Here is a 15,323-nt window from a genome sequence, read left to right as displayed (position 1 = left end):
CACAGAATCGTGACCTACTGGAGCTTGTAGAAGCGCCAGGCCGAGTACTTGGGACCAAGTTGGTCCAAAAAGAACCTGGAGCCGCGCAAGCAAGGATTGATGACCATTCAGAGTCTCCCAGCCTGCTTTCTGGCTGAAGCGGTGAATGGTCTTGTGAGTACCCTAGTTGTACTCTTGGCGGAGGTGGAGAAGGCAGAAAAAGCAAGGAAAGGATTCTTTCACACTCACAGCTGCTTGGATGAGAGTGGTGATAGAGACAGAAAAGATGAGGCCACGCTGGAGGTCGCAGCTGTAGAGTGTTTCATATGTGCCAAGACATTGCCAAATGCAGCCACGCGCAGCACGTGTTCACAACTTCAATTGGAGCATATTGACGAGGACAAATGCACCATGCTGCTAAACGACCTGAAAGGAGTCCGGAGAGCCGGAGGCTGATGGGTAGATCTCTGTAAGCGATGAGCTTGGGGATGAGAGGCGTCTTCTCAAGTGGTGCGACGTGATGGTGTGGGCGGCTAGGAAGCGATGGGGATTGGATGGCTGACAAACAAAGCATCACGGCACAACGGGTCCCTTTACTACTTACTTAGCCCTTACTATTGGAGTCTGTACCTGGAGTGGGCAGTTGGTTACACACAGCTTGGCCTGGTGATCAGTGCCTGGTTACACAAAGGCTGGATCACCTTTCTTGCCCCAAGTCCAATCAGAGCCTTTGCCAGCATCGTCTCAATATAGAATTACGCACATCATCGTCGATATAGCCGCTGAGGCGCTCAAAAACAATCTCATTTGCTGTCATGTCAGATGGTCTCCTGGTCTTGCCCGTCTATGTACAATTATTGTCATGATTATCACTACTGTGTCTACTGATATTGGTTCTTGCCGTGGATACGGCAGTTTTCCCTTGAGCGGAAATAGCTCTCCGCGCCATTCGTCCTGCGCTGCTCATCCCCGACCCCATCCCGACCCCATCCCCATCTCAATCCTCATCCCCACTCACGACAAGCCCCTTGCCCAACGAGGCAGACTGTCCACGAACACATCTTTGATGATGCTGCTTTTCCTTCGACGCTGCATCGTCCCAAAATTGGCCAACTCGGTTGGGTCATATGAACGATGAGATGTGCTTGACGGTATCTTAGCCAGTCGCACTCGGTCGTCAAATTTGTCCAACAGATCTAGCACTGATGCCAACCGGCAGTTCTCAGCCCAGATCATGATGCTGCCAAGCCGGGACGCCAACGCTTCCATGTCGTCTTCGTTGTCTAGCCGGTAGGTTTTGATAACGGAGACAGCGTGCGGAAGACATCCTTCCGAATTGTGGGTGTTGAGACATGCAGTTTTGCCGTTGATGGCGAGTGAAAATGATTGGACGGCTCGACTCAGGGTCCATAGAAATCGCATGTCATGGTGAACACGATACGGCTGCTCTGCAGCGCCCGCAAAGATCATCAGTCCGTTGTTACACGTTGCTGCTGACCCTGCGCAGGCATTCCGTGCTGCAAGCATGGATTCATCCTGCACTTCGACAACGAAGAATGGCCAGTAGACCTCGGGCAGAGGCTGTGACACTTTGTGCAGATCACATGGCTCATTGCGGTTGTTGGCAATAATGCCTTGCTGAAGCTCCAGTTGATGAGAGCTGAAGGCCTGAGCGCCATATCCGATAGTGAAGGTTGGCTTTGGAGTTGGTAATTGCCTCTTCCAGCCGTCTTCCACTTCAAAGTCAGGCACATCATCAGGGATGCTGTCACGATGAAATAATGTCGACCTTCGACACCGTAAATTGGCGTTGGGCCGGAGAATGGAAGAGAGTAGGGGACAGAGTAGATCGGCTGTCTGACGACTAGTAATGCTCGAGCTTCGTCTTCGCATTTGCTGTGCGAATCTCCGAGCCTCGGGACACGACCGCCGCTGCTCTTTGCAAGGGATGCTGAGTGCAAATGCAAGTCGACTCCATCGCTCGTCATCCATCGGCTCGTCTTCCACCACAATGTGATTGGGCTCTAGAGTGGTAAATCGGTATTCGGATGATCCAAACGACTCTGGCGATGCCACCCTATCACCTTGAGAGGGGATCGTTGCTCCAGCCAATCGCGTTTCAGAGTGATTTGATTTAATCAAACCAGGCATAATGAAGTCGTATGTTGAGGGCTCAAGGAAGATATGTCATGGACGAGAGAGGCTTTGCTCGAGGTATGGAAATCTATTTTCACCATGGGAATACTTCTCTTATGTAGACCTTTATGTTTTGCTCTGATGTAAAGCTTGTTCGAAGGCGTTTACCCGTGTACACTGAACCACCACAACAATAAGGTGGAGGTTGCTTTTCTTGTCATTGCACCAGGATTTTTGTTGGACGCTCACCTCTGCCAGAATGAAGGCGACACGCTGCCTTGCACTTGAGACAGGAGTAAGGCTCAAGGACTCACCTGCTATTGGACTCTCTTTGCCACCTAGGATCAGAAGAGGAATAGGCTCACAGATAATATGCAAGTCATTCTAGTAGCCGCGCCGAGCTATTGTTGGCATAGATGGAGTCGCCTGGTCGGACTGCACCACCGATTGGTGGATTGCAGCTTCTTGGAAGCGCTCACTGTGGTCGCGGCCAACAATGACGAAAGAGGTGGTGCAGAGTAGGAAGAATATTGGAAGGCTGACTTGGACTGGAGTGAGGTCTATTTTTGGTTATCCCTTTAACAACACACCAGAAGTATGATGGATGTTGGATCCTGGAAGAGAGGACGACAAACGGCGCTTCGAGAGAAGAAGAAGCGTGAGGGATATCATACGCCACCGTATTGCTTGGCTTCTTTCGCTCTGGCGGATCTTAGAGTCACTAATCGAAATCCTCGTGATCGACCGAGAATGAAATGATTTTGTGTACTTGAGTCACCACCATTCGTTGACACTTCCGTACTAATACAACTATGGCATTTAATGCCAAAAATCTTCATTACGACAAGCAAGAGCCTGCATTTCTCCGACGGCTCAAAGGTCAATTTGGAGGAGATGACGGCAGACACAATGTGCAAATAGCGCGACCAAAGAGAGATAGACTAAAGACTGCAGATGATGACGACGATCCCTTGATTGTGGATGAACAAGGAGAGACAGTGGCAAAGGAAGAGTACGAAAGAAGATTGAAAGGAGAGGACGTTGATCCCACCGCTGAGGCCGACGGTGAAGCTTCCAAGAAGGCACCAGATTCTCAAACAGAACAGGACGCTGGTCAAGCTGAGAGGCAAAAGGTGACTGGGATTGGCGACTCCAAAGCCAAAAAGAGAAAGGTTGGCAAGGTTGTGGGAGGGGATGGGCAGGATGAGGTTTCTGGGCCGTCAAGTGTCAAGGAACAGGATGCGGGTGCAGAGAAGGGTGTTGCGTCCAGCAAGGAGGCTGAGAAGGTAAAGGGTCAGGATGCGCCTGTCACCAAGAAGAAGAAGGCGAAGAAGATCAAACTCTCGTTTGATGAGCCTGACGATTGAGGATGATTTGGCATTGGCTTTTCTATGCTTGGGAAATTCTAAAGAGTCTCGAACGACGCTATTTGCGGCAAAATCAAATGTCGACACATGGCCATGCACTGAAACATAAGGGCATTACATCTCTTGCAATCAGCTCATTTCACGCATGATACGAGCAACCTCACGGCGAGCGAATTTCTCTCTCTCGGAGGGCGACATTTCCGAACCCGCTTCACGAATGGCCACCACTCTCTCCATCAGAGCCGGAAACTGGTCGACTTGATCCTCCTGATCATCCTGCAACTCGCCTGTCTGGCCTGCTTCATCACTAGCATCGGTCATCGAGAGCTTCAACTCCATCATCTCTCGCTGCAACTCAGCATCCAGTCCAGCCATTCGACCCGCACCAGGCACTTTTGTGAGATTGAACGAATCAAGACCTGAATCCGAATCGCCATCACCGTTGGCAAAATCGATCTCTCCATCGTCATCTCCATCGCCAAGATTAGGCGAAGCGGACCAATCGACACCTTCGAGCACCTCAATCACACGCGCTATTCCTGTCCTCTCTCCATATTCATTACGGGGCGCATCCTTCTCATGGATCTTCTCAAGATCAGACTCTGCATTCCATGAGACAAAGTCCCACCCCAAAATCCCTCGGTCCGATAGACAAGCATCCTCGAGCATTTCTCGAGTCTCGTCCAATTTATCCATCCTGACGCTCGATGTCATTCCCTGTAATACCACGGTAGCAGCAATATCCCGTCCGTAGTTCTCATCCTCAACTGCTTCACGAAGAGCATGTACACTTTCGACTAGAGCGACCAACTCATCTGATGGTGATGATGACGTTGTGGTGGACGGCGATGATATAGATGCCACGGGCAGGAGAAGCACAATTCCACCAATTACAGCCCTCACTTCCGCTGCCGCGGCTGAGAGCATCTGTTCCTTCCATCCATCGAGCGTATCTAGGTCTGGATCGACCAGCTCTCCTGAACTGGACTCTGGGTCGGAAGTTGGCTTTGTCTGAGAGTTTGCTGGTAGTTCATCGCACCAGATATTAACGTCTGATCGATAATACTTGGTCGAAAGTCGTAATGGTGGATGGGATGTGTAGCCGGCGAATGTCGTTTGAATGCTGGAAGGCTTAGAGCCGGTCAATGCATGGAGAAAACTGGGGAATGGTGGTGTCGTTGATGTAGTGGTGGGTTGTGGTGCGAGGATCAGTAAGCGGAGGGATGATGGGTTGGGCTCGCCTGAATTGGCACTCATGCTGGATTTCGATGGGTTTATATCTGGTTCATTGTAAGAAGTAGAATTTCCATCGGAGTGCGTGTATACGGTTTGCGGGTTACTCTGAGGATTATTTGTGATGTGAGTGTGAACAATAGTGAAGAGATACGAGATGAGACGATATATATTCGTAGAGAACATGTGACTTAAAAGAGGCGTAATGCAGGTGGTATTGATATTAAGTCTTGGCAAGGCTTCGAGTTGGCCTGTCAGAGTTGGTCTCCTCAGTTTGAGAGCCTTGTCTCTCTACAACGCGCTGTCCCATTATGTCCTGCATACATTCATGGTTTACCATAAACTGGTCTACCATGGATCGCTCATCGACCGTGACCATGTCGGTTGTTCTCAAATGGCCTAGCTGCCCAGTAGAGCACCTCCTCAATACCATGGCAATCGTGTAGGAGAGTTTCCGCCTCTTGAGAAAAATGATTCTTCATCATTGCTAGGGTCATATCAAGCCCCAGGGTGCTCCTCTCAAATTTTGTGTATCCTCTCACAATCACACATCCCGCCTGTTGGGTGACGCCATTCAAATGGCTTCTGCAATCACCAAAAAAATTTGCTCGTAATCATCCTCTGCGTCCTGCTCTAGCCCTGTTGACTGTGGCTCTTCCTCGGGCCAAACCAACACCACGTCCTCTGATACCTCTTGATCGGAACATGGGCGCATTCCGTAACATGTCGGGGACAATGATGAATCGAACGTGGCTGCCTCGGATGTATACCTGGTCCAGATGTGATACTCGGCCGTCGCGTGCGGTCGCTGTGATGTCTTTGAGTTGGACGTTCATGTTGTCTTCGGCTGTAGGGGTTTTGTTAGATATTTGCGCATTGTAGACAAAGATTTTAGACACTGCGCGTGCGCGTCGCCTGGTATTTCCTTACCTTCTAGTAACTTTCCACGGTATACTTGCCCCGAGGTGAGTTCCAAGGTTACAACATGGCCCTGTATAGCACAACAGATTAGCGGCTGCGTCTTACACTGTGGCGGTCCTTCGAAAGACTGACCTGTGCCTCGTTGAGCAACTTGATGGGAATGCCAATCGTAGAGGTGAGTTTACCCATGGTGGGTGCGGAATGGAAAAGATGCGGGATATAGGTTCGTGAGGCAGAGACCAAGGGAAATGGATCTCGAGGGAGGAAGAATGTCGATGCGCGACAAGGGGTGACGGTGGGATGGTCGAATGGTGTTGTGCAAGATGTTTTGCGGGATTGGAGAGGACAATTCTTGATGGCAGATCGCAGCCCACGTCTAGTCTAGTGTGTGGAGGTGGATGGATGATTGAGAATGAATGAATTGGGCGGATGAGGTTTTGAGCTGCAGGTTTATCTCCGTCGCATACACCCTTAAATCCGACAGAGTCTTTTGGTAGCACCTTCCACATGTACTTCTTGTCTTCTTCCCATAGAACCAATGTAAAAAACAACAACGTCGACGACTACAATCACGACGACAACCACAATCACCTCCATCGACTCATCATTACACCTCAACTCCATGCCTAGAGATCATCCATCTCTCTCCTACGCCATCGAAGATGCCTCTCTTCTCCAACCTTCCTGCTTTACGCCTGACTCTCGCCTATGCCCTCCATGAGCCTTCCAGTTTACTTCCACATGCCACCATTCCTACACTGCTCTTCCTTCCTCTACCCGTAGGTCCCTCACTGCCTGCTTGGAACAGATCAGGCCAAAAACCCACCATCCGCGCCCTGGTTCTGGATAAGGACAATACGCTGTGTCCACCTGAAACTGCCAACCTACACCAATCCTACATCGACAAGCTCCAAAAGATTAAAGACAGTCCCGAGTTCTCCCATAACCCCAAAAGTATCCTCATCGTCTCAAACACCGCCGGCAGTAGCTCAGCTCCCGAACATGAAGCTGAGGCAAAACAACTGGAACTCGAATTAGGTTTACCCGTTCTGAGACAAACCCCTGGCCGTAAGAAACCTCTGTGCGGCCCCGATATTCTCGCTTTTTTCAAAGAGCATGGTGTCACTGACAACCCACGTGAAATCGTCGTCGTGGGAGACAGACTCGCCACTGATGTACTTGTCGCTCGTGAAATGGGCAGCTGGAGTGTTTGGTGCCGGAATGGATGGAGAAATCCAGAAATCCCCGGCCGTGACTTCAGAGGTTTTTTCAGCAAGATGGAGGGCCGTTTTGAGAGACTGATGCGCGGCGGTCTGGGGAGAACTGCTCCTCTACCAAAATGAAACTATTCCGGACGGCTATTCCGCCACACGTGCTATGACTGCTTGCTCACCTCTGGTTAGCTCTATGCTACCACGGGCCTTCGGAGGCTATCACCACTGCTCTAGCTCTAAAGACAGTAAGCCCAGCTCTCGCCCATTGAAAAACAACAACGATTGCCTGTTTCCAACATCTGGACCTCCTAGGAAGGACCTATGATGATGTCATTCAAAGTAATGTCCAGCAGGCTGTCAATCGTCAAACCCAATTTCTCTCTCCATTCCTGAGCCAAAGCCGCTGCTCGCTGCTTCTGAGCATCGCTGAACTTCCAATGCTTAACCACCTTTTGACCTCTCGAAGGCATGACGAACAATCGTCTGCGAATCAGATTTCGTGTCCATTCCTGCTTCGATGCTTCTCGGACGTTAGGCGAGGCAAATTGCTTTCCGACTTTTACCATGGTACTGATCATTCGCTCTGAATTACCAGTGTGGACGAAGAGCTCGCCAAGTCGAATATGGACCCACTCCTGCCATTTGTCTGCCTCGAAAGCATGCATGGTGTAACTATCCATCAAGTTCAACACAGCCCACTGCATGAAGGCCATGTCACTCTCGAAGAATCCTCCACAATCTGGTTGCATCGAGACAAGATATTTGGCCAAAGCAGCGATTTTTACCGCTGGCGTCCGTGTCACACCAAAATCAGACAACTTCTTGAATTCATATACTTGGTGCAGGAGGTCTTGAAGACAGGGCAGTGCGTCCTTCGTGTTTTTGCTGGTCAGCTGCCACTTGAGCAATTCAAACTTGTTCCACACAGCTGTGAGGAACATTTGATTTCTTTTCATCATAAGTGGACTCCACCACGGCTGCCGAGCCATTATGTCTTCTTCTGCTCGTCTGTCTTCCCAGGCTTGTTGAAAAGTTCGCTCTGTACGTGCATGTTCTCCAATTTTGACCTGCCACGGGCGATCAAGCGGGCTCGGGCAGGCGAAGACATAGTCTTGAACGAAACTGGCCAAAGGAATCCCACCAAGACCTTTCAGATGCTTTTGTGTTGAATTCTCCCGAAAGAACATTCGTGGGTCTGTGTACTGGGGTAGGTACAACTGTGGGAAGTAGGCTGGATTCCTCGTCTTCCGAAAGTTGTGATACATTGAAATGAGTATCGGAATTCTGCCCGCAAAGCCTCGGAGCTCAGCAACGGAAAGGATAACAACTTGTTTCTTCTCACCACAACCCCAGTCTATGGTCACGCTGGGACAGTACAAACCACGCGGAGTTGTGAAGGATGCTCGGCTCTCATCCCATTCCCAGTTTGGCATTCGAAGGACTTGACTGCATAGTCTGTCTGTATGTGCACGACACAAGCCGAGGTGTCCTGGCTCTTTGTCCTCTCCTGATATGTCGAACACTCCTCCCATGCCAATCATCGCAACGAATTCATTCTCATTTAGCAGCATGCTGGTTCCTTCGAGGTATAGCTGCTTGCATGTCGCCAGGATCTGGGTGTGAATGTCGAACTTTCCGTGTCTGCACATCAACAAGTCTGCCTGAAAGCGTGTGTCCTCGTGAAACTTTAGCTTTGCGGTGCTGACGTCAAAACCTGCAACATCGCGGTCGGACTCATGCTCCTTCCACAAGCCGGGAACGACCCAGTCATGCTGCGGATCGAAGGTCAACAGGTAGGCCAGAATTTGACGACGAAGTTCCACAGGAAGGCCCATCAAGGTAGCTTCGTTTCTTCCGTGGGGTCGACTTGCATGTCCAGCATCTGTGATCTCAGCTGCGAATTGTGAGATTGGCTCAGACATGGCTGCTGATGATGTCCTTGGCCCTGCACTCTGTCAGATCTTCTGCATCAAGAACAAGCATGGCCCGCGGGCCAGAAACTAACCATGAAATCTGTGTAGCAGTGGGCTGGAGTACACGATTGGTGATTCTGAACGTGAGATCTTCAGCGCGGAGGCTGTTGGATCAGTGTGAATGCTGTAAGATGCAGCGCGGGACCATCAGATATCTCAGATCTGATGGATCACTGAGGGGACGATGAGATACCGAGAGGGAGGTTATCGTATCTCTTATGCCTCTCAGAGTAACGCGGGTCTTGTGGGATGCGGGTCCTATGAGATACACAGCGGGTCTCTCAGATCTGACAGACCAGCGGGAAACTCTGGGATGCACCGCGGAGGCTGTAAGACCAGCGCGGCTGCTGTGAGATGCAGAGTAGAGGCTCACAAGTCAGTGCAAAACCAACCGCACAAGAATTGGGAGAGATGTTGAAGATCCAATTGTTGAAGAGTTGGGAGAAAAGGTGGAAGAAGTTCGACAAGACAAGAGTGTGGCGAGGAAAAATGTATTTATAATTTTCTGAGAATCTCACGATCACTCGCAGTCACGGTCAGGTAGAAAAGATGAAGACAGACCCAGCATGTCTCGCATGTGAAAGCATCAATGTAGCCGACAGGCAGCTAGACCTTGATCTCAACTTCAACCTCATTCTTAATGCAGTGAATCTGCACTGCTATTACAGTCAATATCACAGGTGCCTTGATATAGTACCTTGATGCTTGAACTAAGTAAGGAACTTGCAGCAAGGATCCTAGGTGACTGTTGCAGTATATATATGGTCAAGACTGGCATCGCGACAATCTAGTAGTATCCCAAGACAACCATCGAACAAGACGCCAAACCAAAGCAACGAAGCATCAAACCATAATAATCCCACTAGACCCTACAAGATTGTAGTGTAGTAGTGGCTTGCGTGTCCACCCACATCTCCATAATCAGAATAATGACAAGTAAGTAAGTATTCATCTACTTCAGACAGACATGGTGTAGATTGTGATAATCATCAAAATACACCTACAAATCTACAGATAGATCAAATACTCGGAACTTACATGTTCACCAGCGGGTGGTTTAATGACACAGGTTTACATTCATCGACTAAGTAGGTAGATACAGTACCTACTTACCTACCTGACCTAAGGTATGGACTTGCCTACCACATCTACCTACCTGATACCCAAGTGGCTTAGTCACCCAACCCAGACTTGGCAGGAGTTACAGCCTTGTCCCGGGACCATGCGGCATCAAACCAACCATGCACATATATCATCTAACAAGGGACCTAACTTAGAACTCCAGACATACTCAATGTGAAAGTTAGAGACAATAACGTCAATTCAATCCTAGGGGGTCCTTCGTGCCACCTAAATAAGCAAGAACCTAGGTAAGTTACGCCCCCCCCAACCCCCCCCCCCCAAGACACACACTAAAACGCCAAAACGCCATTGCTCGAAGATCAAGAGAATACACCTTCGCTGTCATGTTTGTTGCTGATGAGAACCTAATTATTCGTCTTCATCATTATCATCGTTGTGCTCGTGCTCGTCATTATTAGCCTCGCCGCCGCCGCCACCACCACCTCCACCTCCACCGCCAACAATAACAACAACCTCAACACCTTCATTCTAAGCCCATCGAAAGGTCCATATCAACCCCACATAAGACTTTTTCGGAATCAACCTCTCCCCCCAGAGTGTGGTGACCATGTTCTGAGAACTCTCTGCTGCTTTAAAACAGTTTGTTTTGTCGGAAACAATCTTTCCAATCCTCTCCAGTTCAACCACAAGTTCGCCTAGAGCTTGATATTTCTCACCGGTTTTGTTCTTAGCCTTGGCGTCTTTCCAGACGAGGTTGAAATTCTCTTTGATTCGACTGATGGCCCACCCGGCATATTTGAAATCATGTCGTTCGGCAAACAGGCGGAGAAGCATGATGTCAACGCGGATGCACCATTCATGAAGTGGGCAGGCACATGGTAATCGAAGCGCGAGGAGGCCATTGGAGATGGCTAGATCTCTCGCCGGGCCTGGGTCCAGACGAGTCGTGCGAGGCATAATCGGGGGTCGCGATTCATTTCGACTTGTGGTGTATTGTGAGAGATCGGTGTTTAATGGCTCAATTGATGGTCCGACCTTTTTGTTGCATCTTTTCCGGTCCAAGGCGTCGCTGGCCACGCTGACAGATGTTTCTGCTGGTCTGCTGCGGCCCGTCTCATCGGATGATTCTTGAGAGGTCTCGTCATCGCTGATGTTCTCATCCTTTTTCTGCTTTTCTCGGGCCTTTTCAATGTTTCGAGCGATCATCTGAGCTAAGGAGCCGCTTCGTAGTTCACAAAGGCGATAGGCGCTGATAGCGATCAACTTGCACACCCGGTTGATACCTTCCTGGGAATTGGCCGATACGTCCACCAGTTTGGCAGTTCTCGTGCGGATGATGCTGCAAGCCTCGTAATGCACTCGCTCAAACAAGAGTTCGGCGCTAATGAATTTGCCTTGACCAACGCAATTCTCAGCTTGAAGAAAGACTTGCTCCAGATACGCACAGATTTGATTATACGAGTAGAGACTGGGATCCTTTTCATGTCCATCTGTGTGTTTTGTCTTTTCGTCCCGGAGAGATGCAAGGCGGGCACTAATAGTCGGTAGCTTGCTGCTGGTACCCAATGACTCGGGCTGCGGGGCAGACTGATTGTGAAAGTCCAGCTTGGCAATATCCTGATGCAGCCATGGAAGGACTGCATACTTGACGAAACTATCGGTGCGGTGGATATAGCGATTGGTTTGCTCTGCAGAAATGGAGAGGTTGTACTTCATACCGCGTGCAAAGGGGCACCTGATCATGATCCAAAGAGCGTGGATGAAATCTGCCGTGTCTTTGTAGCTGCAAACATAAAAGGACGCTGAGGCTTTAGTTTTGGTGCCACTAAACAGCATGACAGGATCAAACATTGCAAGGGACCCAGGGGTACCATCCATGTCGTTCTTCCACAATCGAGAAACTTGTAAAGGGCCGTAGGCAGGAATGCCATAGTTTCTGAATTTGGCGACTAATCCTCGGATGCCTGATTGCAGGGCCACGACCTTGTTCTCGGCATAGAGCACCTCTTTCCCTTCGAGATAGAGTTGTTTGCATGTCTTCATGATCGCTGGATGGAGAGGGCAAGTATGGAGGACGGGTGGACAGCCATTGATCTCTTGGTTCCCCTTGTGCTTGAAGGGAGGTGCATCTAAGATGCGTCTCGAGTGTATCCATAACAAGTCTATAACACTTTCTGGGGGAGGGCGTCGGGTGTGAGACTTGCGGTTCCGGTCGAGTCGAAGGAGATAACGAAAGATTTTGAGCCGTATCTCAACGGGCAACCGTAAGAAAAGTGGTCGAGAATCTGCTGGATTGACAGACGATGTGAGGCTCAATCGGTCAAGACCTAGTTGGCGGTGGCCGTGGCCGTGGCCGTCGGGCTCGCTATCTTCGTCACAGTCGAGGATGAGGCGGAGGGTCAAAACCTCATGGGACTGTAAAGGCATTGTTGCTGATCATGGCAAGATGGGTATGTCAGGCTAGGGTTCGTGCGCTGGGGACGTTCGATTCTTTGAGGACTTGGATGACGGCGGACTTTGCGGGCATGATAAGGTGTGTGGGATGGGAGAGGCTGATTTGATCTAACAACACAAGAATCGCAACATTGCAGCAATGGGGAAGCGGATGGTGGATTCGCAGCACGATCTAGATTTAGATCTAGCTCTAACGCAGGGACTTGAGGGTGGAGTGGCTGGAAAGAATGACAGTAAGGCGCAGGAAATGATTCACATGGGTAAAAGGCATCGACACATGACAAGTGTTTGAAGGTAGAAGTATAAAGATTCACATGAGGGGTGATGCCTGGAGCATAGGCTGCACGGGGAGAGGAGAATCAGTGGAGGTGGAGGTGGCTTGAGTAAGTGGATGAGCAATTGGGTTGGCCAGTGAATCAATGCCAAAGACAGTGGGACAGAGTTGAGGTGGTCTTGCAATGAAGTGGTTGACGTGGTTGAAGTGGTTGAAGTGGTTGAGGTGGTGAGTCGAAAGTTACGTGTACCTAACTGCGGGCTGCTGATTAAACCACCGCAGCTAACAGTGATGCTAGCCATATTTAGGCTAGTTTATCACTACTGCGGATATCGGACATGGCAGGTTCCCCACAACATCTGACATCAGTCATTGCATGCGGACATTTGCTTCAACTAATTAATTGATTACTCGATGGTTTTCTGTGACATCAAGGGCATGACAATGCCAATTCCAATGCCAATGCTATGTGATCGCCAGTGCCGTCAATGTCATGGCTCATGAATCATGATGGACGAATAAACCCAATACTCTGTACTGACGGGGAGGTAGCTGTTTGCACCACAGTGACAGTTGCTTCGAATCATCTCATCATCCAAGATCTCTCTCAGCTAGTGTCCATGCTATCGCCAGCCGTCTTCCGCTGTTCCTTGACATGGGAAACAAAATCGTCGATAGCCATGGGCCAGGCACCATTCTCGTTCCACCATTCCAAGGATTCGCCATTCGCCTCACGGGTTTTGGCAACCAGCTCCCCCACCATGTTCCAAAGGTCCTTGTTGACTGGTCGCTTGCAATGGGATTGATAGAACTCGGTCCATAGATCCAACCATTTTGTCGAGGCCGTATTCCACTCAATTCCTCCTTTTTCTGACGAGAAAAACATGGTCCAGAAGTCGACTGCGGACTCGACCGGGACACTTCGCTGTCCGTCTGGTTTGGCAAGTTTGAACGCGTTGCGGTAGACTTGTTTGAAAAAGGCGGGATCTGCGACCAGCTTTCGGCGAATAAGTTCCACATACTGAGCCTGTCGTGATGTCGTGTCGTAGGGTTTGTCTCCCGTTGAGACGCTGCGCCAACCCGAGATGAACGTCTCTCGCTCAAAATCGCCGATGGATGGACATTGCAACAGATCACAGATGCCGAGGTGTGCGACTTCATCCAATTCTACTCCCAGATCTGTCAGATACTGCTGAGCCCCATCGATACCAATACTATCTGGGCTGTCTTCTGGGTTGTCTGGCTATCATATCAGTCTTTTGATCAATCAAGCACGCTTCGAATAATTCTCACCACGATATTGGTCGAAGAGTTTGCTCAGGTTCTGTTGGATAGGTGATACAGTCGCATTTCCGGAGCCGCTCTGATAAAATCTAGAAGAAACAGATGAATTAGCAGGTGCAAGTCAAAATGATAGACACCAACCCGTTGCCTTTTGCCGTTCGCTTTCGGGGTTTGCCTTTGGCACGATGAGTAGGAGGCCCGTCTCTCATGGCGCTGGTTTGACTTGGATTCGCAGATGGATCCTGATGGGAAGGGGCAGGGGGTTTGGTTCGGTTGATAGGGATCTTTGCCTGCTTTGCGGGTGGCGCAGGGTCCAGTGGTGTTTGGACCTCGTCGCGCTTGCGCTTCTTGTTCCCAGGCATCTTTGGTGTGCTGATTCTGTTGGAAACTCCCTGTAGAAAATTTGTCCCAGATGCAGGCCACGGTTGTAGGCAGGAAGGAGGGCAAGATCAGGGTTGATAAAAGTAGCAGGCACGACACCCGAGACATGTGGCTTGGCAATGAGTGGCCTCGAGCCTTTGCAAAACAGGGAACACAGGGAATTGTGAATCACTGATCCTTTGTTGTTGTTGTTGTTGTTGGTGGTGGTGTTGTTGAACTCTGCGACACATCCAGGGCGTATGTCATTCACAGACAACAGAGTTTCGCGGGGGTTACAAAAGATATAGTCGTGAGCAGAGCACGCAGGGCTTGCTGGCTTCCAATCTCGTACATGCGTACATGCGAAAGGCAGATAGATTGTGGGTTGGTACTGGAAGTCACGAGGATGAACTTACGAGTCTAGCGCCCTCTCCACATTCCAGTCGTGTGCTTTGAGAAACTAAGAGATTATTAGACGTGTCATCACAAGATCAACCTTCTGTGCAATCGCTTACCTTGGCTGCGATGCTCTCTTTCGCTTGGGTGAAACTTATGAATTGAGAGATTGAGATTCGCTGAGATGTGGTGTAGGAGGGCATGTTGGCTGATGCTGGCGATGGTCTTAGGGTTGAGACCCTCGAAGGGGCGTGGGACGGGTTCCGACAGGACGAGCGACCTTGTTTCGGCAGAGCGTGATGACCGTGATGCACGGTGCTTCTTGGCTCAGTCGCACGACTCTTGAACAGTAGCCAACGTCCAAGCTAGTGACTCCAAGTCTGTATCCAGCCTTTTCTCTCTTGTCAATTCTACAATCAACAATGGAGATCACGGGACATGAAGAAAGTCTGGAGGATGACAGCAAGGCAGAGGGTGACAGTGGCATGCCAAGCTAGCGATAATCGGCCGGAACAATGGTTGATCCGAAGAGATTGAAGAAACAATCGACACGTTAATCAACGTGACAACCTTTGGCCAGAGCACCGTCAAAGTCACGACTAGTTGGCAAGGGCGGTTGGATTTGTTTGCTTGGGTCAGTCCAAAGAGT

General features: G+C 49.9%; 7 protein-coding genes across 8 annotated transcripts; 3 read left to right on the top strand and 4 right to left on the bottom strand.

Moving 5' to 3' along the window:
* Nucleotides 1-2,883: 2,883 nt before the first annotated feature.
* On the top strand, nucleotides 2,884-4,126 carry PV10_04469 (uncharacterized protein). The gene has a single exon (XM_016369026.1). The coding sequence runs from the start codon at nucleotides 2,928-2,930 to the stop codon at nucleotides 3,480-3,482; it is 555 nt and encodes a 184-aa protein (XP_016224814.1). The 5' UTR covers nucleotides 2,884-2,927; the 3' UTR covers nucleotides 3,483-4,126.
* Nucleotides 3,476-4,832, bottom strand: PV10_04468 (uncharacterized protein). Its single transcript, XM_016369025.1, has one exon. The coding sequence runs from the start codon at nucleotides 4,737-4,739 to the stop codon at nucleotides 3,612-3,614; it is 1,128 nt and encodes a 375-aa protein (XP_016224813.1). The 5' UTR covers nucleotides 4,740-4,832; the 3' UTR covers nucleotides 3,476-3,611.
* A 74-nt stretch (nucleotides 4,833-4,906) lies between these two features.
* On the bottom strand, nucleotides 4,907-6,023 carry PV10_04467 (small nuclear ribonucleoprotein Sm D3). Its single transcript, XM_016369024.1, has 3 exons — nucleotides 5,769-6,023; nucleotides 5,646-5,706; nucleotides 4,907-5,562 (listed from the first exon to the last, which is right to left on the bottom strand). Exons 1-3 carry the CDS (start codon nucleotides 5,823-5,825, stop codon nucleotides 5,330-5,332), a joined length of 351 nt encoding a protein of 116 aa, XP_016224812.1. The 5' UTR covers nucleotides 5,826-6,023; the 3' UTR covers nucleotides 4,907-5,329.
* A 161-nt stretch (nucleotides 6,024-6,184) lies between these two features.
* Nucleotides 6,185-7,918, top strand: PV10_04466 (HAD phosphatase, family IIIA). Its single transcript, XM_016369023.1, has one exon. It carries the CDS (start codon nucleotides 6,299-6,301, stop codon nucleotides 6,977-6,979), a length of 681 nt encoding a protein of 226 aa, XP_016224811.1. The 5' UTR covers nucleotides 6,185-6,298; the 3' UTR covers nucleotides 6,980-7,918.
* Nucleotides 7,898-9,419, top strand: PV10_04465 (uncharacterized protein). The gene has a single exon (XM_016369022.1). It carries the CDS (start codon nucleotides 8,250-8,252, stop codon nucleotides 8,553-8,555), a length of 306 nt encoding a protein of 101 aa, XP_016224810.1. The 5' UTR covers nucleotides 7,898-8,249; the 3' UTR covers nucleotides 8,556-9,419.
* Nucleotides 9,420-10,245: 826 nt separating this feature from the next.
* PV10_04464 (uncharacterized protein) lies at nucleotides 10,246-12,851 on the bottom strand. The gene has a single exon (XM_016369021.1). It carries the CDS (start codon nucleotides 12,331-12,333, stop codon nucleotides 10,435-10,437), a length of 1,899 nt encoding a protein of 632 aa, XP_016224809.1. The 5' UTR covers nucleotides 12,334-12,851; the 3' UTR covers nucleotides 10,246-10,434.
* A 168-nt stretch (nucleotides 12,852-13,019) lies between these two features.
* On the bottom strand, nucleotides 13,020-15,110 carry PV10_04463. Of its 2 annotated transcripts, none has more exons than XM_016369019.1 (4): nucleotides 14,794-15,110; nucleotides 14,060-14,738; nucleotides 13,928-14,007; nucleotides 13,020-13,873 (listed from the first exon to the last, which is right to left on the bottom strand). In XM_016369019.1, the coding sequence occupies exons 2-4, from the start codon at nucleotides 14,278-14,280 to the stop codon at nucleotides 13,242-13,244; spliced, it is 933 nt and encodes a 310-aa protein (XP_016224807.1). In that variant the 5' UTR covers nucleotides 14,281-14,738; nucleotides 14,794-15,110; the 3' UTR covers nucleotides 13,020-13,241. The 2 variants fall into 2 exon arrangements, with proteins under 2 accessions (XP_016224807.1, XP_016224808.1); XM_016369020.1 differs by having other exon boundaries at nucleotides 14,695-14,738.
* Nucleotides 15,111-15,323: the final 213 nt, after the last annotated feature.

Source organism: Exophiala mesophila, assembly GCF_000836275.1.
Source record: "Exophiala mesophila strain CBS 40295 unplaced genomic scaffold supercont1.3, whole genome shotgun sequence".
NCBI classification, from domain to species: Eukaryota; Fungi; Ascomycota; class Eurotiomycetes; order Chaetothyriales; family Herpotrichiellaceae; genus Exophiala; species Exophiala mesophila.
Note: the sequence above shows the minus strand (reverse complement) of the source record. Positions and strands in the feature narration are given on the sequence as shown.

Excerpts from the sequence above, each read along its gene's own strand:
- PV10_04466 (XM_016369023.1), top strand. The coding sequence starts at position 6,299 with ATGCCTCTCTTCTCCAACCTTCCTGCTTTACGCCTGACTCTCGCCTAT.
- PV10_04463 (XM_016369019.1), bottom strand. The coding sequence starts at position 14,280 with ATGCCTGGGAACAAGAAGCGCAAGCGCGACGAGGTCCAAACACCACTG. Across the intron at positions 14,008-14,059 it reads CGAACGGCAAAAGGCAACGG|ATTTTATCAGAGCGGCTCCG; the intron begins GTTGGTGTCTAT and ends TGTTTCTTCTAG. Across the intron at positions 13,874-13,927 it reads ACTCTTCGACCAATATCGTG|ACAACCCAGAAGACAGCCCA; the intron begins GTGAGAATTATT and ends TATGATAGCCAG.
- PV10_04467 (XM_016369024.1), bottom strand. The coding sequence starts at position 5,825 with ATGGGTAAACTCACCTCTACGATTGGCATTCCCATCAAGTTGCTCAAC. Across the intron at positions 5,707-5,768 it reads AGTTGCTCAACGAGGCACAG|GGCCATGTTGTAACCTTGGA; the intron begins GTCAGTCTTTCG and ends TGTGCTATACAG. Across the intron at positions 5,563-5,645 it reads CCGTGGAAAGTTACTAGAAG|CCGAAGACAACATGAACGTC; the intron begins GTAAGGAAATAC and ends AAACCCCTACAG.
- PV10_04469 (XM_016369026.1), top strand. The coding sequence starts at position 2,928 with ATGGCATTTAATGCCAAAAATCTTCATTACGACAAGCAAGAGCCTGCA.
- PV10_04465 (XM_016369022.1), top strand. The coding sequence starts at position 8,250 with ATGCTCGGCTCTCATCCCATTCCCAGTTTGGCATTCGAAGGACTTGAC.
- PV10_04464 (XM_016369021.1), bottom strand. The coding sequence starts at position 12,333 with ATGCCTTTACAGTCCCATGAGGTTTTGACCCTCCGCCTCATCCTCGAC.
- PV10_04468 (XM_016369025.1), bottom strand. The coding sequence starts at position 4,739 with ATGAGTGCCAATTCAGGCGAGCCCAACCCATCATCCCTCCGCTTACTG.